This window comes from Adiantum capillus-veneris, chromosome 20 (genome assembly GCF_014529385.1).
Source record: "Adiantum capillus-veneris isolate H3 chromosome 20, ASM1452938v2, whole genome shotgun sequence".
NCBI classification, from domain to species: domain Eukaryota; kingdom Viridiplantae; phylum Streptophyta; class Polypodiopsida; order Polypodiales; family Pteridaceae; genus Adiantum; species Adiantum capillus-veneris.
In genome coordinates, this window is record NC_140950.1 from 42,674,906 (window position 1) to 42,697,460 (window position 22,555).

At 45.9% G+C, this 22,555-nt stretch overlaps 1 protein-coding gene across 1 annotated transcript in view; it reads left to right on the plus strand.

Moving 5' to 3' along the window:
- LOC147432434 (gamma carbonic anhydrase 2, mitochondrial-like) overlaps positions 1-19,300 on the plus strand; it is a 53,408-nt gene extending 34,108 nt beyond the window's left edge. The window contains exons 2-5 of the mRNA XM_086492391.1: positions 17,965-18,108; positions 18,204-18,329; positions 18,411-18,562; positions 18,646-19,300. Of these exons, the coding sequence (XP_086348517.1) occupies positions 17,965-18,108; positions 18,204-18,329; positions 18,411-18,562; positions 18,646-18,906 (683 nt within the window). The 3' untranslated portion in view covers positions 18,907-19,300. The remainder of the gene's footprint in view (positions 1-17,964; positions 18,109-18,203; positions 18,330-18,410; positions 18,563-18,645) is intronic.
- The last annotated feature ends 3,255 nt before the right edge of the window (positions 19,301-22,555 follow it).

The window sequence follows — 22,555 nt, forward strand, 5'->3', positions numbered from 1 at the left end:
GCGTGCCAATGTTCTCCCAAATTGCCTTCCAAAACAAACGCATAAATCTGGGGTCTCTGTCTGAGACAATCGTCTTAGACGCGCCATGTAATCGGAAAATCATCGTGATCATTCTGTGTTCTCGGGAGATCAAAAATGAAATCCATTTCAATACTTTTCCAAGGGCGGGTGGGTATGGGTAAAAGGGTGTAACAATCCCTGTGTCTTATGCCTGTCAAACTTGACCTTCTGGCATACTGCGCACAACTCTTCCACGTCCTTATTGAGTCACGGCCAAAAGAAGTATCTCTCTACCCTTTTCATGGTGGTAGCAATGCCGCGGTGACCCATAAAAGGTGGACATTGGCATTCAGTCATAACCTTATCCCTCAACGGCTGTGTAACGCACAACATAGTCTTTCTCATCAAGTAGCCTTCCCGAAGGGAGTATCCCGCTACTGTCTCCCCATCCCGTATCCGTGTGAAAATATCTGCAAAATTTGTATCTGTGGCATACTGATCGACCATATTCTCGAAGCTCCTATGATGTATCGCGGAAATAGCCAGAACCAACGGTTTCCGAGACAAAGCATCTGCCACCACATTCTTCTGTCCCTGCACATGGACAATCTGGAAGTGGAACTGTGACAAGATGTTCGCCCACCGCATCTGTTTTTCTGAAAGCTGCTTCTATGACAAGAAGTAGCGCAAACTCTGATGGTATGTAAAGACAGTAAAATCCGCTCCGAGTAGGTAATGCCGCCACTGAGTAAGAGCATGGATAACCGCCAAAAGCTCTTTCTCATAGATCTGTGCTGTCATCTCCGGCCTAGAGAACAAACGGCTCTCATAAGCTATGACATGGCCTTCTTGCATCAAGACCGCACCTAGACTACGACCACACGCATCACAATATACTTCAAATGACTTCTGCAAGTCCGGCAAAGTCAAAATAGGTTCCGTAGTCAAGTTCTCTTTCAATGTCCGAAAGGTAGTCACCTCTGTGGGTCCCCACGAAAAAGGTACTCCTTTCTGTGTCAAGGTATGCAAAGGGGAAGCAACCTCTGCAAACTTTCGTATGAACCGCCTGTAGTACGAACACAGTCCCAAGAAGCTTCTACTTCATGGACATTCCTCAAATCGCGCCAATCACGGATAGTCTATCTTGGCCGGGTCCATTTGCACTCCTGCTGCTGACACAATGTGTCCCAAAAAGTGTATCTCTTGGTAGGAAAAATTCACTTTTCTTTGCATTAATCACTAACGTGTGATCTCGTAATGCTTGAAAGACTTGAAGCAGATGATCGCTGTGTTCTGCCTCATTCTTGGAGAAAACAATGATGTTGTCAAAGAAAGTGCCAACAAATAGCCCGTACTCTCGAAAAATCCTGTCCATCATCCGGTTAAATGTCGCAAGAGCATTGGTTAAGCCAAAAGGCATCACCAAAAACTCAAATAACCCAAAAGTCGTCCGAAAAGCTGTCTTGTAGACATCTCTCGGCGCTATCCTTATCTGATGATATCCACTCTTCACGTCAATCTTGCTAAAGCACTAGGATTCCTGTAACCTGTCGAGTATATCATCGATCCTAGGAATCGGAAATCTGTTCTTGATGGTGATTTCGTTGAGAATGCTATAATCGATGCACATTCTCCAAGATCTGTCTTTCTTCAAAACCAACAACACTGGAGAGCAATACGGTGAAGTACTAGGCTGGACAAGACCCTTTTCCAAGAGGTCTTTCACTGGGTTCATAATCTTTTCATTCTGTACTCGGCTCACATGGTAAGGTGGCCGATTCGGTGACGTGCTTCGAGGTATCAGATCAATGGTATGATCTTCAGGCCCTCTGAAAAGCAATCGGCATGAGTGTGGAGAAAAATCTTGGCGTTCTTTTGATCACGTCAAAACATATTCAACCTTTATCCATCGTTCACTTCTCTCCCAAAAGAATGAGTAAGAAACTGAAGTTCATCAAGTACAATCTCTAAGCCCTTCATTTATCAAAGTCGCTTTCTCGGCCCGGTAGTCAACCACGGCGTAGTTCTTCTGAGTAGAACATCACTCGCGTGCCCTGAACACCCCTCTCATTGCAAACAAAGTTTGCCAATGCTCGGTGTAATGGCAACATCCCATCCAGGTGCCAGTTGAACTACCTCCGCCTGTGGCGTCAGTCTGTCGGGCATAATTCCAAATCGAGCCGCCAATTCCAAGTGAAAAGAAGTTGGCCTTGGCTCCTTCAAAAGAGCTTCTTGATCATTCACTTTGCCCCAAAAGCGGCAAAGTTTGTACTTTCATGCATTAGATTCGGTGTAGGTCCCACGCCATGTGGTACCAGTTCTGCTTTTCTATCTGCCACATTCCTCAGCTGCTCTCGAACTCTCAGGCCTGTCGTCGTCTTTATCATTCTGTTCTTTCTGTGCCTTTTTAGGGCACTTCGCGGCGATATGTCCATGTTCCCCGCATCCAAAGCACTTCCCCTCTCTGATGAAGCGAGCTCTCTCCTCAGGAGTAAGCTTGGGTCGTGCATCCTTTTTCTCTGGGTTGCTCTTTTTCTTTCTACTATTCCCAGAAGTCTGTTCGGCTCGTTGTGTCATGACCTTATTTGTGGGGTAGGTCAAACTGCCAGAGTGAATTGGCAAAGCCCCGCTTCGCATGACTCATCAACTCCTGAATAGAAGCTGACTTCTGTTCCGAGCAGTGTTCTCGGATCTCTGTAGGTAGACCCAAGGTAAACCGCTCAATCTGTTCTCTGAACGAGATCTTCTTAAATGAAGAGGCGGGTAGAAAAGAGCTCCAGAATCTTTCACAGTAAGCATTGATTGTATCTTTCTTGGTCATCGGAAGATGGTTCCAAGCAACTCGTATATCTCGTTCATATTCTTGCGTCAACCAAGAAGAAATAAAAAGCTTCTTAAATTTCAGCCATTTAACTGGTGCAGTCTTGTTTAAAAGAAGCGTGGACCACCAAGTACGAGCATTGCCCTAAAGTAAGAGGCACCTCTCTGAATCTTGGAGTGCTCTGAATAGCGTCCTCTCGCGAAAGCGACGTCAAACTGCTGTATAAAAGACAAAGCCTTCGAAGCATCTGAGTATCCTGAAAAAGTATCAAACTTGATCAAGTGGCCACCTTCCTTAAAATCTCGGACTTTCTTGCTTTTATCTTCGAGAAAGTCATACTGGTTAGCTTTGTAAAAAAATTCTTCTTGTTCGCATAAAAGTTTCCGTCATCGGAATCTAAGCTGTTTGTACACGAGTCCTCAGTAGAACTGTCAGTCTCTGGGGAGATGTAGCCTTCTTTGCCTTTTTCTTGCCGTTTCCGAAGCTTTGTTTCTTGCTTCGCTTTTTGCTTTTTCTGTCTTCTTCGCTCGAGTCTGAAGAGCTAGAAGAATTGTCAGAAGAAGAAGAAGAACTGGGTTCGAACTATCCGAAGATGAGTCCTCTGTAGATGTAACAAACCTGGACACTCCAAGTCAAGAATCAACCACGATAGCACCAAATAACCACTTAAAAACAATTCACAGATCACAATAGATTTGCACTGGCCCGGCGGAGTTCCGTGCCTAGAGATATTGGCCCCAAAGACTGGCGCCCCTTTCGGTATTTCTTTTTGTATTAATCAATCATCAAAGTGCAAGAGAGCGGTTAGGGTTTCACTCTCAGACTCTACGTCCAGATGCTCTGAGAAGTGAAGCCCTCACCACTTAACTAAAGATACAAGGGATGCCCAAAAGCAGAGCCCCAAAAGCTTTTAAAATAAAAAGCATTAATTCTCTCTCTCTCTCTTTCTTAGAGAGTCTTTTCTCTTTTTTTATTAAAAAAAAGCAAAATTCGCGTCGCTCATCATTTTTCAAATTTTTTTTTTAAAGCCTCCGCGATTTCCGGAAATTAGGGTTTCTGGCAGAAATTAGCGTTTGCAGGAATTTTAGGGTTTCTGGCAGAAATTAGGGTTTCTGCTGTCCGCCACGTCATCACTTTGTGACAGTAGAACTGTCCGAAACTGGGCAAGATTTAGACTTCTTTGCCTTTTTCTTGTCCTTCCCGAAGCGTTGGTTTTTGCCTTTTCCGTCTTCGCTCAAATCGGAAGAGCTAGAAGAACTCGAAGAAGAAGAAGAAGAAGAAGAAGAACTAGGTAATCCTTCAAACCGCACACGCTTCTTTTGCTTTCATGCCGAGACAAAAGTAGATTGACGACCCAAATAACCCGGGAAGTCAATTCCTTTCTTTTGCTTTTTGTCCTGCTTTTCAGTTTTGTTCTGCGCGTCAAAAAGCTGGAAATCCGTGCATCCACCACCTCTTCTAATTCTTGCTCAGTAAACATGCTTGGAGTAGGAGGTTTCTTGAGTACTGGTTTGGGGGGTGGTTCTGTGGTTGCTACCATTGTGGATACACCTCGTCGAAGGAGGTCTGGGTCATAAATTTTGCAAATTTCGGGTCCTTCGCAAAATTTAACATCATCTTCCCTGCATCGTCGATCAATCGTCGACGCTCCATCTCTTCAAGCTCTGCCGGAGTAGATCGAGGCGGGCCGTACTCCTCACGTGAATCTTCTTCGTGATCTCTTCCCGCATCTTCGGATGCTCCGGATGCAGAGGAAGTCGACTGATCTCTGTCTGAAGCCATAAGTGCCGCGTAAAAAGGATCGAATTTCCCGGTAGAAGAGAAATCGGCGGCGCTCTGATACCACGTAACAGACTTGGACACTCCAAGTCGAGAATCTACTGCGACACCACAAGAATTCACTTCAAAACAGTTCACAATTCACAATTGATTCGACACTGGCCCGGCGGCGCTCCTTTTGGTATTCCTGTTTGTATTAATCTGCAACTCAAAGTACAAGTGAGTGGGAGGCTCTCACTCTCAGACTCTGCGTCCAGATGCTCTGGAAGCTTGCCCACTTAGTTAAAGGTTACAAGGGATGCCCAAAGGCAGAGCCCCAAAAGCTGGTAAATCAAAAGCTTTCAAAAATAATGGGAACTTCTCTCTCCAAGCTTGCTTGATAAAATAAAGCAAGTCAATTTGTGTAGAGACCCTATAAATTGTTCCCCTTATAAGTTGGAACGTTCCAACTTATAACTCTAGGCCTCTTTCGTTTGGGCATGCCAGGTCATGAGTTTGTGACAGTTGATAGTCTATGTGGTTGCTTTCTCTAGCACCTTGTTCTTCTCTTGCAGAGCTTGGGAGCAGGGTCTTTTGATCTTGCCGTGTTAGCTGCAGTTTCGATATTGATATGTTTTCCTATTTTGCTGGATGTATATTCCCGATTCATTCTGAGAGTGGGGTGATATTCTCTCGGGTGGTGTTCCAGACAGTTGAAGATCAGTGATAGTTTCACTGCAGTTCCTATGGAGTTCCTACACATGTAGTTTGCAGTTCATCATTCTATATGATGGTTCGTACAGTTCTTTGGTTCTTCTTCATCGGACGTATAGTTCCGTAGTAGCCTTGGTTGTCCCTTTCCTTGGACTTTTGTAGCAGCTTGGGAGTTTTTGGCATGTTGTGTATGACCGGAGGTGCAGATTTCCTACTCTTTCCTTGAGGGTGGAGTAGAGTTGGGAAATGATCCGGATGCCCGCAATTTATGCCTTGACCCTCAGTTTTGATGCATACTCTTGGAGCGGTCATCAGCAGTACCTTTTGCAGATGCCTGTGCGACTTGTGAGTCGGTTGGCTTGAGGAGATTCTTGATAGAGCTGGATTTACTTTCAACAGACAACACTGTACTTCCTGGACGTCTTTCGGGGGTAGTGGTTGGATGATACAACGGCCGTGTATTGATTCGACCCCAGAGTTCTATAGCAGATATCCTCGTCCACGAAACCCTCTTTCCAATTGCGAACTTCTTGGTCGGACTTCCTTCCTAGGAGCTGAGAGGGGGTGTTAGAGTTCATGCATCTCTCCGGATTTGTCCAGTTGGTCCGAGATGGACAGGTGCTAGGGAGTGAGGGCTGTTTTGTGGTTGTGCCTCACCAGTGTGAGGTAGGTTTCTCATGTTGGGTCGTGTCTAGCCATGTTTAGCTCGTGTTTTGGCTTGGTTCCATGGTCCTTTGTGCTCGTTCAGGCTTGTCATATTTTTTCCCTTGAGCCTATGGGCATTTGTAGCACTCTCCCATTATTCTCCTATTTCGTTTTTCCCAAGGTTGTGGAGGTATAGGGCTGGGTTGGGCAGGCTGATATATGGCCTATATAGGCGGGGGGAGGGTCACCTCTTACAACATAGCACTATAGCCCCGAGGGGGGCCCCCTCCCTTGGGTGCTCCAAGGGGACTTGGTGCACAGGCAAGGCAGCCAACGTTTTTGGCTTGGATCAGCCCAGCGTTTTTGCTCAGTAGTTCAGCCCTAGCGTTTTTCATGGGCAGCAGTAACAGTGCTTGGAGTTCATCTCTACGGTGGTGCAATTACATCTCAGGGCAGCCGTTCAAAGTCCTTGTGACCATGCAGTGTGGCAGGTTTCCTTGACCGAGATCTAGATCCACATCTAGATCTAGCCAGGAGGAGATGCTCCAGATCTATGCTCTCAGAGCATGTTGGAGGTGATGCACATGTCGAGGCCGTGTCAGTGGTCTCGTGTGCAGGAGCAGTTGGCAATGTCAGTAGCAGTCGCATTTGTGTGTGCCTATGGTCTATCTGTCACAAATTGATGACGTGGCTAGCCCCGGACACACACAGACCCTGCTGAAAGAAAATGCGTCGCAGATTGCGCTGACAGCTTGACACGTGGTAGTCTCGATTTTACGGTGCAGAAAGCGCTGACAGTGCTGATGTGGCATTTCCGTACGGATTTGCTTAAAAAATGCTGGCTGACTTTTATGACAGCTTTTAGGACTTGATGCTTTAATTTTTAAAGTTTTTGGAACAATTGCTTTTGAGTTGAAAGCTTTTGAGTTTAAAGATTTTTGGTGTAAGGTGCAGCGGAATGAATGTTTGAACTTTGCTCAAGATGAGTGCTCCGAACTGTGCTCAAGGGTTCCTTTTACTTACGGAAGGGAGAGCCTTCCGTTCCTTTAGTGAGAGAGTGCAATGGACACAAACAAAGTGAATGGACACTGTGAATGGAAGTGCATGAGACTGAGAGATAGAGAGAGAAGAATACGACACCAGAAAGTTGTCAAACCCTCCTTCGAAGGCCCCACTCTCTATGGCGAGAGCGGTCTACTTATGATTGCACAAATCTCTGAGGACGACGACGAGACCGGCTGAAATCTGAAAAAGCTAAGGGCTGAAATCTGCAAATCTTTATTTGCTGAATTCTGACTCTATGTCGGTGACGTCGATGCGACGACGACGCGCCGAAAACGCAGATGTTGAAATCTGCGTTTTTCGGGCTGAATCTGTAAACCTTGCGGAATCTGACCGTGTCGCGAGGATCTGCTGCAGGAAGGTGAGATCTGCGAGGTTCGGGGGTTCTTCTGTGGTGTCTAAGGGCTGAAAACTGAAAACGCTGGTGGTTCTGTTGATTCCGTTGCGGAGGAACTGCAAAACGCTAGGTGATCTGCTGTCCCAAAAACGCTAGGGCTGAAATTGGTTCTGCAGTCGCCGGTGGTTCTGCAAATGCCAAACGCTAGGCTCAACTGCTGTGTCGTGATGACGCCGGGGTTGATCTGCTGTGCACAAATTGCCAAGGCTGATTTGATGAAAAAACGCTAGGTCCTCAGATAGCTGAAAACGCTAGGGCTATTGCGGGTGTTGGTCTTGCTGAGAAGTTGCCTGTTGAGCAAGGTGCTCCTGCTGCCTCTTCTGCCAGAAAGTGCTAGCGCTAGGTTTTTATTCATACAAACTTAGCAAAATTGCCCTACCTACTTTCCAACAAAAGTCACTTAAAAATAATAAGTGAAAATTGTCAAAAATAGGGAAAATAGGCCTATGCACTGTAAAAATGCTATTGATGGGATCTGATTGGAATCTGATGGTCATGCTGTGTGCAACCAGAGGATATGCATCTACTCTAAGTGTCTGGACATGCACGGTTTGCGAACAGACTCACAAAAGTGCCAGATCACTTCCTATTCTAGATTGACTTGACTGAACTGAACCCTGATCATGCTATAGCTTGTCCACGGACACATAGGGTTGGATGTGTCACGTGATATCCCCTCCTTTTCAAAGTGAGGTACTGGTACCGAACTATATGGCGTCGAGGGAGATCGCCAATAACATCTGGAATCCTCGAAAGGACTCTTCGCCAGCTCACTCTCATGTGTAGGTCGTGCGATACTTGAACTTCATAAAGCTCTGCAAAGTCTTCTTCTTTGGGCCGCACCGAAAGCGACACAAAGTCTTCTGTGGCTCCTTCGATGCTTCAACTTCCTCTAGAGTCACGCTTCTTTCTTCTTCAAGAATCTCCATGGTTGAAAATTCCTGAAACCATTTTCAACACAAAAACATGAACATACCTATTCCATGTAAAGTGACTTGAAAAAATCTTGTCTTCCTAAAAGACTGTGCATGCAATGTAGATGAACAAATAGACGGAGTGCCAATCTGTTCACCACACATACGCAAACAATGAGATCGAATCTTGATCTAAAGCAATCAACTGTGGCAATTCACAACAGAAATGTCCATGTTTGGTGCTCATACTTTCTTGTGCTCTTTCTACAAATGTGTCATGCCAAGGAAGAGACATGGAATGTGACTTCCTTGAATGCATACTTTTCAGCCTTTCATGAACAATCCGTATACATTCGTGCTCATTCATGAGTGAAACGTGCGCAAAGTATAATATGTCATGCCTAGGAAAAGGGATCACATAGAGACGCTGACGAAAATACAGGAAACGATCACGAATGAAACACTCGTACAATGCGTGCTGGCTAATCATGCGAACACATAATACTTCCTGAGGGGGTTCTTGGGACCTAGGCTCGAGAGCCAAGATCGGTTCTTCGTGACTGATCGAATCTGCAATGAGGTTAGCTTCACTAGAGAAAGTATTAACTAACTCATCACTGTGAACAATCACGTCATCTTCATGCAAATCATCATGCTTGTGAGAAATCACATCTTGATCATGCAAATCATCATGCTTGTCAGTGTCATTCAGTTCTTCATGCTTATCATTGTCATGCAATTCTTCATGCTCATCATTATCATTCAAATCATCATGCTTATCATCATGCAAATTCTGTGTGTCATGCTTGGGAGAAGAAGAGACTGAGGGAGTCTCCTTTTCCCGAATCTCTTGCATCTGTGCCTGAACTCGAGAAAAGAGTCGCAACATCTCTTTCATGTGTTGGTCGTTCATTGCTTGTCTTGCTTTGTTCTCGCGATCAACTGTTGCTTGTCTTTCGTCGTTCTCGCGATCAAATTTTGCTTCTCTTGCTTTGGCTGCCAAGCGTGCTCGCTCGCTCTCACGCACTATGGCTGCTATTCTTTCTTCATATTTGCGGTCGATGGCTGCTGTTCTTTCTTCGCTTTCTAACTTCTTGGCCATCATCCTCTTGTCGAAAGCCTCCATAGGAGTTAGTGCAATCCTTGGCGTAGATTGAGAAGGGGGAGGGTCAGAAAAACCTTCTGGTGGGGAAAATTCTTCTTCGCCTCTCTCATGCTCATCACCTCCAAGCGAAGTATCCATTCCGGTTCAAGTGATAACCATCCACTAAAGTCGTGGGTTCTTGTGGTCTTGGGTTCTTAAGTTCATGAGGAACTTGGGTTCTTGAGGTTCTTCTTTCGCTTGCAATCTGTGTTCGAGAAGGATCTTCTCTTCACCCGAGTTCTGCTCTTTTCTGTGGGCGCACCCCTTGGCGGCCTTGCGTTTACACCAAGGTTGCTTTTTCCCACCTCACGTCGATTGGCCGGCCGCTAAGTGCATGGTCCGCTCTCAATGAGTGAAAAGAGGCACAAGGGGAGGTTGGACAAGCCCTTCTTTCCTGGGATTCCTGTCACTCTTCAAAAACACGATTAGGAATCGACACGCCCAAGGGAACTTGGGTTCATGCGACCTCAACAAGCAACAAAAATTCTGTGGTTCTTGTGGTTCTTTCCTTGAGTGATACAGTACACTGTCAAAGCTCTGATGCCAATGTAAGGTGCAGCGGAATGAATGTTTGAACTTTGCTCAAGATGAGTGCTCCGAACTGTGCTCAAGGGTTCCTTTTACTTACGGAAGGAGAGCCTTCCGTTCCTTTAGTGAAAGAGTGCAATGGACACAAACAAAGTGAATGGATACTGTGAATGGAAGTGCATGAGACTGAGAGATAGAGAGAGAAGAATACGACACCAGAAAGTTCTCAAACCCTCCTCCGAAGTCCCCACTCTCTATGGCGAGAGCAGTCTGCTTATGATTGCACAAATCTCTACAATGCTTGGACTTGCCGACGATGTCGACGAGACGGGCTGAAATCTGCAAATCTTCATCTGCTGAATTCTGACTCTGTCGGTGACGACGATGCGACGACGACGCGCTGAAAACGCAGATGCTGAAATCTGTGTTTTTCGGGCTGAATCTGTAAACCTTGCGTAATCTGACCGTGCGGCGAGGATCTGTTGCGGGAAGGTGAGATTTGCGAGGCTCGGGGGTTCTTCTGTGGTGTCTAAGGGCTGAAAACTGAAAACGCTGGTGGTTCTGCTGATTCAGTCGCGGAGGAACTGCAAAATGCTAGGTGCTCTGCTGTCCCAAAAACGCTAGGGCTGAAATTTGTCCTGCTGTCGCTCGTCAGTGGTTCTGCAAATGCAAAACGCTAGGCTGATCTGCTGTGTCGTGATGACGCGGGGGCTGATCTGTTGTGCACAAATCGCCAAGGCGGATCTAATGCAAAAATTCTAGGTCCTCAGATGGCTTAAAATGCTAGGGCTATTGCGGGTGTTGGTCTTGCTGAGAAGTTGCCTGTTGAGCAAGGTGCTCCTGCTGCCTCTTCTGCCAGAAAGTGCTAGCGCTAGGTTTTTATTTATACAAACTTAGCAAAATTGCTCTACCTACTTTCCAACAAGTCACTTAAAAATAATAAGTGAAAAATGTCAAAAATAGGGAAAATAGGCCTATGCACTGTAAAAATGCTATTGATGGGATCTGACCGGAATCTGATGGTCATGCTGTGTGCAACCAGAGGATATGCATCTACTCTAAGTGTCTGGACATGCACGGTTTGCGAACAGACTCACAAAAGTGCCAGATCACTTCCTATTCTAGACTGACTTGATTGAATTGAACCCTGATCATGCTGTAGCTTGTCCACGGACACATAGGGTTGGATGTGTCACGTGACATTTGGGGCTCTGCTTTTGGGCATCCCATGTATCAATAAATAAGTTGGTAGGGCCTCAGTTCTCAGAGCATTTGGACGCAGAGTCTGAGAGTGAGCACCCGCCAACTCTCTTGTACTTTGAACACAGATTAATATAAAAAGAAATACAGAAAGGGGCTCCAGTCTTTGGGGCCAATACCTCTGGGCACGGAACTACGCCGGGCCATGTCATCTTTGTGAACTGTTTTGAAGTGAATCTCTGTTGTGTCGCGGTAGAATCTTGACTTGGGGCGTCCAAGTTTGTTACACTATCCATTGGGCATGTCAGTTCTATGCCAGACCACCCTTGGTCACTTGTATGAGCAGATTGTTATCAGCATGGAGAGCCTTTTCCAGATCTTTCTCTCTCTCTCTCTCTCTCTCTCTCTCTCTCTCTCTCTCTCTCTCTCTCTCTCTCTCTTTGCATACCACAACCTCGGCTTGGGGTTACACACAACCACACCGACACTGGCACCACAGAAAAAGCATAAGAGCAAACTTGTGAGGATGAATCCTATAATTAAGACTTAAGATTCATACTTAAGATCAAACCGAGACTCAAGAGATTGAATGTGTGTTTGATTGATTGAATGAATGCTTTCAAACTGAGTACAATAGGCTCCCTATATAGGAGATGAAGAGACACAAATGAAAAGACACGTCTCCTGGTAAAGAGACGCGACTTTAGACGTAAAGACACATCCTTTTGACGAAGAGATGCAACCGTTGGGCGAAGAGTCGCACCCGTAGAGCGAAGGGGTGTGACCAGTCGTCGAAGGAGTGTGGCTTTTGGCAAAGTGGCACGTCTCTTGAGTGAAGGGTCGTGACCATCCAAGCGTAGGGGTTCTCCTTGGCATGGCACTTTGCGTATTTGCAACTAGGAGTAGATGTAATACTGCAACATAGTCACAATCATGACATTCCCTTCCATTTAAAATAAAACCTGGGTAGTTGAAGAAAACTCCGGGATTTTTGTAGTGCTTCTGCATCCAAAGCTCTAACTGTCATGTCCCATGTCATGGCACTGTTATTAACCATGACTATTTTGCCAAACTAAAAACTGATCATATCTACAACTTGATTAGTGTCTTTGTCAAAGTTGTTTGTAACTTTGAGCTTTGTCCAATAAAAGATTGAATCTGTATCTGCTTTGAGTGAAACTATTGGTAAATTGACTTGAGTTTTCTGTTGTGTGATGACCATTGGTAGGAAATCTGTAAGGTATTCCATTGGTTTGTCTGGAACAGTAAAATTCTCTTGAAGGGATGTCATAGACTGAAATAGAGTAGTGTTCGGAGGTATTTCCATCTGTAAAGGTTTATCTGTGGAACAAGTTGTGTCCAAATATTCAGTTGCAGCGACTGAAGTCATGTTGCAACAGTCTGTAATAACATGATCCTTTGTACCATTTGAGGTAGAGATTGAAATCTTCAAGTTTGAAGAATTATCATTCACCAGTACATTTGGTATCTGTTCAGAGAGAGAGACTTTATTCTGCAAGGGCGGTGACGAGGCGAGTTTTTTTGCTTGGATCACGGCCAAAGGCCAAGGTGGCTTGGTCGGTCATCACACTTCCTTGTTCTCAGGGAGGGCTTGGGATCATTGATCCAGCACAGCAGAGCAGAGCCCTTCTTGGGAAGTTCGTCGTCAGAGGACTTCTTCCAGGCGAGGAGCCCTGGAAGGAGTTCTTGTTGCAGAGGCTTCGTGCCAGGGTGCCTCAGTCAGGAGGCCCTTGGCAACCTTCGACCAGATGGATCTTTACAGAGTTGCGTCGAGTTGGTTTGAGCAGGAGACTGGAGGACCAATTCGTTGTGAGTCTGCTTCGTTCTTGGGAGCTATTACGGCGTGGCCTAGAGCAGAGACAGCCGACGTGCACGGAGGAGTGCCTACGGCAGCCCCTCGTCTGGAACCCCATGGTTAGCACTCAGCGAGGCCACTTGGTTGGGAGTAGGCCTCATGTTTCTTGGGGTCCCATGGCAGCAGGTCCAGCGCACTCTCTAGGTGACTGGCTAGAGTTCACAGGTTTGTCAGAGGAGGTGCAGGTTGTCCAGCTACAGGGCATGAGAGGGGTTCAGAGCATGTGTCAGGACATCTCAGAGTCAGTTCCAGCTGACTGGCTCACGCCTCTCGAGCCAGTAGCACCCCGGTGGATGGGAGCCTTCACATGACTGGAGGTTCTCATTTCAGTCAGGGCTTGCTCAGAGACTGGCCCAGCCCTGTTCTTCGAGCTTCAGGGTGGGGGACGACTACAGAGAGTTGCAGTAGAGGCCCCGCAGGTAGCAGAGTGTTGTTTCCAGAGGATCCGAGTTGTGGGCATCTGTGGGAGGACTTGCGTCATAGACCCTGACCCAGCAGCTCTTGAGACAGGACACTGGAGGCTATGGGCTTGGGAGTGCTGTCCACTGGCACGAGTACAGTGGGATCCTGGTGAGTGGCTATGGAGGGACCCATTCTCTTCTGCAGTCCGCCCAGGAGTCCCTTTCTTTCAGTACACTGTTCGGCTTGGACGTCATATACTTGCAGCACAGAGTGAGGCCCGCCCCGCTGCAGCACGTCATTGGCAGGAGGAGGGTCTCACAGTTGAGTTCTTGGCAGCTTTTTGGCAGAGGCTGTGGGACTCCAGACAGCCGAGGCGCGTCACCTTGTTCCAGTGGTTGGTTGCACACAGAGCCACAGCAGTAGGGAGTTGGCTTGTACATAGTGGTCTCTCGGCCGCATGTACAGCCTGTGACCAATTGGTGGAGAGTCAGCGTCACTGTCTTTGGGACTGTCCCTCGGCCCAGCAGGTGTGGCTACGAGTTCTTCGGCTGATGCCTGCCCTCTCCACGGCTCGACAGTACACTTGGGGGGCAGCGGCTTGGTCCACCCTCACGGGCCTGGCACTTCAGTTTGAGCTATCTTCCACCAGCAGGATGATAGTGATACAGGGGGGTCGACCTACACTCCAGCCTGCTACAGACCTTACTCCACAGGAGTGGAGCAGTGAGAGAGCGGAGTGTTGGGAGCTCATCAGCGGCCTAGCTCTCTGGTTCATCTGGCGGGCCCGTTGTTTCCGCATCTTTGAGGCTCGCCTTGTACCACCAGCAGAGACTGTTTGTGACTTTTGGCTAGAGCTGATCCATACTCTCAGAGGACAGCTTGAGGGACTACAGGGCAGCTCCGACCGCATGCGGGAGCGCCGCGAGGCTTTCCTTCGACTCTGGCGCCCTGGGCCGTTCTACTCCATGGTCTAGGGGGGTGCTCAGATGGCACTACTGTCCACCTGTGTGGCTTTTCCCTCCTCCCATCTCTTGATTTAGCCCCATTGTACATATGCTGTTTTTTCATTGGGAGAGTCTCCCCACCATGCTTGTTGTAGCCCTCTCTTGCAGAGGTGGATGTAGCCCTATGGGCAGTTTTCATTAACTAATAGAAGGATCTTTTTCTCAACAAAAAAAAAAGTATCTCTCTCTCTCTCTCTCTCTCTCTCTCTCTCTCTCTCTCTCTCTGTGCTTCGCATAGTGAGAGTTACGGAGAGAGGAATTGACAGAGAGATGCAAAAGTATATCACATGCTGAAATTTTAAGTTAAAACAGCAAATTAATGAGTAATATACTGATTTTCATCGAAAAACCAGTAAAATCAATTAGTAATACTGTGATTTTCAGCATTTCCACCTGCTAGGCTGCTGAATTTTATAAAAAATCAGCGAGCAACGCATTAAATTTCACCTGCACACAAGCTTATGAGAAGAAAATAATCAGTTAAACAGTTAATTCATCAAAAATGACATAAAACTGTGATTATCCGACTTGAACCAGTCTGTAAGTGTGCACTTGGTCCTTCGTGCAGCCAAGCTGGCTCTGAGACCATGAAACGAACAAGGAGAAAGGATCTCCCGGCCACACGGACCGCCTATAGATGCGCGTCGGACGAACCACCCGACCATAGCCACCATCCGGTAGCTCCCCCGTGCTGGGGCCAACGTCTGAGGACGTAGGCGTGCACCCTTAAGACCGAGCGTCCCATAACACCCGGCCTCACCTCTCGAGGTGACCTCGCGCACTCCTAGCGTCGCGGGCTAACCACTGGCACTCTGCCAGTGGGGTCGATAACTGCAAATGAGGCCTTGGCCTCCCTTTTCTAATAATGGCCGGCCACACTGGTCGGGTTCACACTACGTCCGCCAGGAATCTGCAATGCACTCCATCGTGAGGAATCTGCAATCTCCTCGATCACATAACACCTCGAGGTGACCTCCACCAAGAATCTGCAATACACTCGTGCCAGGAATCTGCAATGCACTCCATCTTTAGACTGCCATAACTTTCACCTTGTAGCTCCATTTGAGAAGCCGTCTGGACCGGCTTCTAGGCCACTTCGAATACTACAATCCAAAGCATAATTGCAGCACTTTGAACACCTAGATCCACTACCCCAATTGGCCCTTTTTGGAGCTCTTTTGGCCCAAGAAACAACATTATACATACATTTCAGCTACGCCTTGCCTGCCCAGGCCTTACGTACCTGCCTTAGCATTATATCCCACACTTCCCAGCATCGACCAACTTCGGTTGTACCAGCTTGTTCATTGCCTAGTGTTTTCTCTCTGGCGTGCGTTTTGCCTAGCGATCTCACCTTCTCATGCTCCCCCCAATTTGCAGGTTGCATTGCAAATTGGTGGATTAGGTCCTCATAGCCACTCAACGAAAAAATAGTGCTTTACCAGAGGCATTTTCTACACACCTCTTGAAAAGGGTCATATCATACCTCTGCATGCCAAGTCTCACATGGTATAAGAGGTGCTATTGGTCTGATGCGGACCTCCACACACATGCTAAGATTGGAGATGAGCGTACATGAGGGCATGTCACGAGAAGCTCTGCCAGATGTCTTCGGGAGGTGGAGTCAAACAAAATCTATATATATGCTGTTGTTACTGTCTATCAAGAGATTTGAGCGAGGTACTGTTGCCTCTTTTTTTGTGACGGCTTGGGACCATTGCGAGTCGCGACAGATCATATGCTTTGGGATCAGAGGTGGTTTGGGCTCTTTTATTGGATCACAGAGAATTTTCTGAGGGATGAGAGCAATGAGCATCTTACTGCCGACACAAAGAGCACTTACAGGTTTTTTCAATGCTTGTACTACAGCTTAAACCGGTTCTACATCCTCATCCACTGACTTATGCTGTCATAGACGCTTTCTAGAGAAGTAATTCTAGGCATCCATTGTCACGTGACACATCCCAACCCTGTGTGTCCATGGACAAGCTACACCATAACAGGGTTTCTGTCAAGTCCAGTCAAGTTAGATTAGGAGTGATCTGGCACTTTTGTGAGTCTATTCGTAGACCGTGCATGCCCAGTCACTCAGTTTAGATGCATATCCTCTGGTTGCACCTTGCATAAGCATAAGCATTTCCATCAGATTCCATTAGAGTCAGTTTGGGGATTTTTCAGATGATTTTATCCCTTTTTGACATTTTTCACTTATTTATTAAGTGACTTTTGTTGGGTACTCAGTAGGGCAAATTGGGTAAGTTAATTTATAAGCAAACCCAAGTTAGCACAAATTGGCAGATGAGCAAAGACACAGCAGGCTTCCCCAAGCAACAGGTGTCCCACTCTCTCTCAGCAAGACCCTCTCCAATCCCTTGGTGAGGCCCTCCCTTCCCTTGGCGTTTCGAGGATCAGTATCGCCATCCCTCCACCCTCAAGCCTGGCGTTTCCATCATTCCCTGGCAGCTGTCCCCCAAGAAGTACTAATGCCAGCCAGCAGTCCAATCCAGCCAGCGTTTTTGGGATCGTTTTGTATCAGCCCTTGCAGCGTTTTTGGACCAGCCTTGGCAGCGTTTTTGGACCATCATTGGGCAGCGTTTTTTCAGCCTAATACCCCCTGCTGTGGCAGCGTTTTTAGCCAGGTTATCAACACCAAAAACGCAGCTTTAAGGAGCCTAAAGGAGTAGGGCTTCCACAGCGTTTTTCCCTCAGAATTTCAGTCGATAAAGCAGTCCAATTCAGCCATATACAGCAGAGGAAAAAACAGCCAATTCAGCCCCGAAAGTGGCACAGTTCTTCAGCTTTGCCCCTTTGCGGACAGCAGATAAAGAAGTCTCTATTTCAGCCCTGAAATCTTCATCGTCTTCACCGACATAGTTCCCGTTGCATCAGTCCATTGCATTAGCATTGTACGCATTTGTGCAATCAAGTAGACCACTCTCGCCGACGAAAGTGGGGCCTTCGGAGGAGGGTTTTACAACCTCTCGGTGTCGTATCTCTTCTCTCTCCTTCTCTCGGTCTCATTCACTTGCACGCACAATCCACTCACTTTGTTCGTGATCATAGCACTCTCCACAAGACGGAAAGCTCTCTCTTTCCCTAAGAATTAAAAGGAACCTTGAGCAGTAAAGATCACTAATCTTGAGAAAATACAACATTTATTCCGCTGCAACTTACATCCATTGCCATTGCCATTTATAGAGCGGGACATCTTCCTCGTGAGGCAACCCTTCCTGGAGGTAGTATTTGAGGAGAGACTACTATTACGATTTGTCAGTTGCAGGCTACAGCAAGTCTTTCGGGAGATTTTTCTTTTCAATTTTAGCCAGGGATTCAGTTAGGATCATGCTTCCCTTTTTTGTGACATTGAGAGATTCATCAGTTGTACCTTGTTCTGGTTTCATGGGCTGTTTTGGCCTTTAAGAGACATCAGTATATCTTTCTTTCTTTTTCTGAATGCTTTTTGGCAGATGTAACTCTTTTCTTTATGTTGTTTCTGCAGTATCCAGGCATCAAACCATTATGAACCTTTTTGAGAAGACTCCTGACATTGCACAAAACGCATTTGTTGCTCCAAGTGCAGCAGTTATTGGGGATGTGAAAGTGGGTGCACGCTCCTCCATATGGTATGGCTGTGTCATCAGAGGTGAGTTTTATGACCGTTAATTGGGAAGCTTCGTTAGCACTCCAAATACAGAAATTCTTAGGCCTTTCTAAGAGGTTGACTTCTTACTCTTGCAGGAGATGTTAACAGCATCAGCATAGGTTCAGCTACCAACATTCAGGACAACACTCTTGTTCATGTGGCTAAGACTAATATCAGCGGAAATGTGATGGCTACCACGATTGGAAGCAGAGTGACAATAGGTGTATGTTCACTCAATCGCTTGTCTATGAACGTGTCCTTTCATCTCCTTACTAATTGGGCTTGATACGGTTGTCAAGCAGGGCATAATGCTGTCCTACATGGATGCACAATTGAAGATGATGCATTTGTTGGGATGGGGGCAACTCTTCTAGATGGTGTTCATGTGGAGACGAATGCCATGGTTGGAGCTGGATCTCTTGTAAAGCAGAACACTCGAATTTCAACAGGGGAGGTAAATGCTGTGCTCTCTTTGTTGCAAGAGAGAGAGAGTGACAAAATAGGACAAGACCAGACCTTACTATTGTCATAATGCAGATCTGGGCAGGAAGTCCAGCCAAGCTGCTGAGAAAGTTGACAGAGGAAGAACTGGCTTTTTTTTCCAAGTCAGCAGAAGATTATGTCAAGTTGGCAGAGGCACATGCAGAGGAGAATGCAAAAACCTTTTATGAGATTGAAGCGGACAAACTGCGTCGAAAGCAGTGGGAGCGCCAGAGTGACGATTATGATGAGCATATAGGGGTCATTCGTGACAAGGCTCCTCCACATGTTGCTTTGAGGGATCCCACATTGGTATGATGCAAAGGCATATGCTCTGCAAACGAACAGCGTGTCAATCATGCATTTCTTGTCTACTTACTGGACAAATGCTGTATCCAGAAGTAGTTTCTTCTACACATGTCGAGAGCACTGTTCTCTACATATGTCGAGAGCACCTCTGTCTCCAGATTTGTAGGCTTCTGCGTATATATTTGCAAGTCTACATCCTGTCCAAGGCATTGTAGATGTTACATGAAATAAGACTATTGCCAATCAAGCCCTTGAGAGCATTGAGGTGAGCCATCCGCTGGGTAGCGAATTTTTGTACCTGTTCATTGAAACGTCCCTTTTTTTAGCAACGTAATAGGACAACGTTGATTTCAGTGTTGATCTCATACTTTGATACTTGAACCAAGAAAATAAGTTTGATTTACATTGTATATGTAGTTAGAGTGTGGAAACCATCAGTGAGTCCTTGGTGTTGTGTCTTTTTATAAAAAGCTGCCCGACTGTAGGTGCTGGGTTGTATGGCATTTAGCAGTACTTTGTATAGTGACAATTTAATATGGAAATACTATGGGCAAGCATTGTAAGCGTTAATGGTTTAGAAATTTGAGGACATGTAAAGTTCTCAGACCAGTACCTTTTTCCACGATGTACACACTGTAAGTTAGCTATTTACCAGGATGATACCAGGTGCTGTGACTTGTAACTAGCCTTACATAACCATAAGAAACTTATGATGAAAAACTAGGGTTTGAACGCCATGGTGTTCCTTCACCTTTCTAGTAGCACTGTTGAGAGTACACACCTCTTTCTCAAGAAGCATAAATGTAAGATCAGGGTAAGATCCCTGATCTTATGGGTCTTTTTGGAAAGGAGATAAATATAAGTTTTATGCATAAGGTCATATTCAAGGTAGAAATGATTTTCTCTGTACGTTCAATTTTACGAGCAAGAAGTAAAACCCCCCTTTTCAGAAAGTCTCAAAATAAGAGTTTAGGGTTTGTGTGTGTCACGGATGAGGCTGAGTGGGAGTAAGTAAGTGGCAGGGGACATCCGGGGGGGGGGGGGGGGGAGGCTGGCTGAGCAGCTTCCCCTCTGCCTTCGTCCGTGCCATGAGTCCCACGTTTTTGGAACCATGGTGGATTAGCGGCCTCCTCCTTTGCAGAGGGAACTCAAACGCAGCAGCAGGCTGGTTGTGGTGTATGAAGCTGGGCGGGCTTACAACTGTGGGTAGAGAGAGTAATGGTGTTGCGGGCATCTTCCATCATGACGTGGGGCTTGCCATTGGCTTTCTTCTCCCCACCAGCCTTGGGCTTCTGTACTGGCTGGAGGCAGGGCCTGCCAAATCTTGTAGAAGGGCCTCTGCCGGTACATGTTCTCCCTTGGTGTCTTGTGCTAGTTGGACTCTGGACAGTATTTGCTGGCTCGGATACTGGGATCAGGTTTGGGTCGAGTACGAGGCCTTCTTCCTCAACAGGCTGGGGTTCATGATGCGGCGAGATGCAGGTTGTTGTGGGCCACAAGGACATGCAGGAACCTGTTGGTGAGATGAAAATGTTGCAGCATATGATGCCAAGTAGTGTTGGGTTCAAGATACTACCACAAGATTTCTTTTACAGGACCTACAGTTCTTTAAACAAAATCTAAACATGCTAGGAGCCTAGGGCGTGCTCAGAGAACATGACTCCTCCCCAAGTTTGGAGGTTTTCTTTTCTGGGCTTCAACCCCTTGCGAGATGCAGAAATAGTCTGCTTTTGTCTTGTATCTTGATGTAATGTTGGTCATACGGGGGATGCCCGCTTTAAATAGCTCATCTGTTGGCACAAACCCCTTTATGCATTCATCAAATAGATCCAGGGAAAATGCTTGAAAGGAGAAGCCAGTCAAAGCATATGAGGGGGTCTCTTCTTAGATCTGTGTGAAAGAGGCATTCCACTCCATCAACAGAGAATGAAAGCGATGCGCCTCATCAGCAAGCAAGCCTTGTCGTTCCATCTTTCTTTGACTAAATCGCAGTTGACATGCACATTCCTAGGTTATGAAGCTCTTCACAATTTGGAGAGTACAAGCTAATAGAACACATGGATTCCTACTTTGCAAATACCTCGCCTTTTCTAGCCAGGAAAACACCTAGATAGTTGGGTCCACCCTACCACCTACTTTCCTTGAGATGAGTAGCTACTAGGACAACCCCCACCCCCACCCCCTCCCCCTCCCCCTCCCCCAACACCACCAAATTTCAGCCACATTCTAGGGCCTCATCCTCTTATGTATCCAAGTTATTTACTGTACCTCCTTCCATGATGCCCGGTCTTGGACCTTTCAAAGACGCAAGATTCACAATCAAGTTTGATTTTTTTGGCGTCAAGCATCATATAAAAAGGCTTAAAATTTGATGTTGTCTTCAACAATGGGTGTTATACCGTAGATTCAAAGCTTGGAAGTTGCTGATTTCCTAAAAGGAAATGCCTTGCTATGGTGGAGTGCACTCACACAAGACTCGGCAACAATTCAACATAGCTTTTGCAGAGAATTCTCATTGCCATTTTTGAGCTTGACAATCTTTATGCTTGGGACCAATTAACCATGTATCCAAAGGGGACATTCAATGACTACAACCAGAAGTATTGGTTTTGGAAAGTATTTTTTTGCTTCAATTTTCAAATTAATGTGAAAAAAAAAACTTTTGGATTACCTTATCCTCTCTGAGAATAATCTCTGAAGATTTATGCAAGAGCTTATGGATTATGTTGTTTGTGGTTATGACCTGATGGAGGGAAAAATTTGTCTTGCTTAAGAGAAAACTTTACCCAAATCCACTTCTCTACCTTTTGCTACAAGATAATCTAATGATACACCATCAAAATCCATTCAAAACAATCAACAAACCTATCTCGCTTTCAACTTTTTGCCAGTTCAATGAGAATTCTTACAAAAGAACAATTAGTTGTATAATTGTTTCCAAACCGATCAAATTTCTTGTGCTTGTACTAAACTCCAATTTGTGTGAAAACCCCAGCACACATATTAAATTGTCCTTGGATTAGATGTGGATATGATAGGCATTATTTTCCACGATGGATTCTGCGAACTCTACAAATTTTGGGGACACATCAAGGGAGAAAAGGCTTGATTTTCTTTGACCCCTAGAGCCTCAAGGCCTTCATGAAGATATAAGCAATCTGCTCATCCATCTTCACATACCAAACGTCGATGTCACCTAATGATAGTTGGTTGGAAGTATGCTAATGTAACATTGTGCCAAATCCTTTTTTTTGCAGAATCCACAATATGTGGGTGAGATATTAAATTAGAAAAATAAAAAAATATACAAAGCATATCCATGCTCAGAATCATGGCATCCCACATACAACCAAAGACAGAGCCAATCCGACCAAAGAACTAGAGAGCCAATCCAACCATACCACCTTACATCGGCTGATAAGGGTTCCACCCTCCACATATAATTTACTATAACTTAAGGACCAAGAAGGGGCGGGGCCCATAATCCCCATAATGTTGTGCCAAATCCTTAATGCCTAGGTGAGTAACCCTACAATTTTATGTCCTGTTAACCAACCAACTTTTAAGAATTGTTATGATATGTGTAGTATGACTTTTCAAGAACTTGACAACAAAGTTGGCTAATGACTTGAAAGAAACATGAAATTGTTATGGGTTA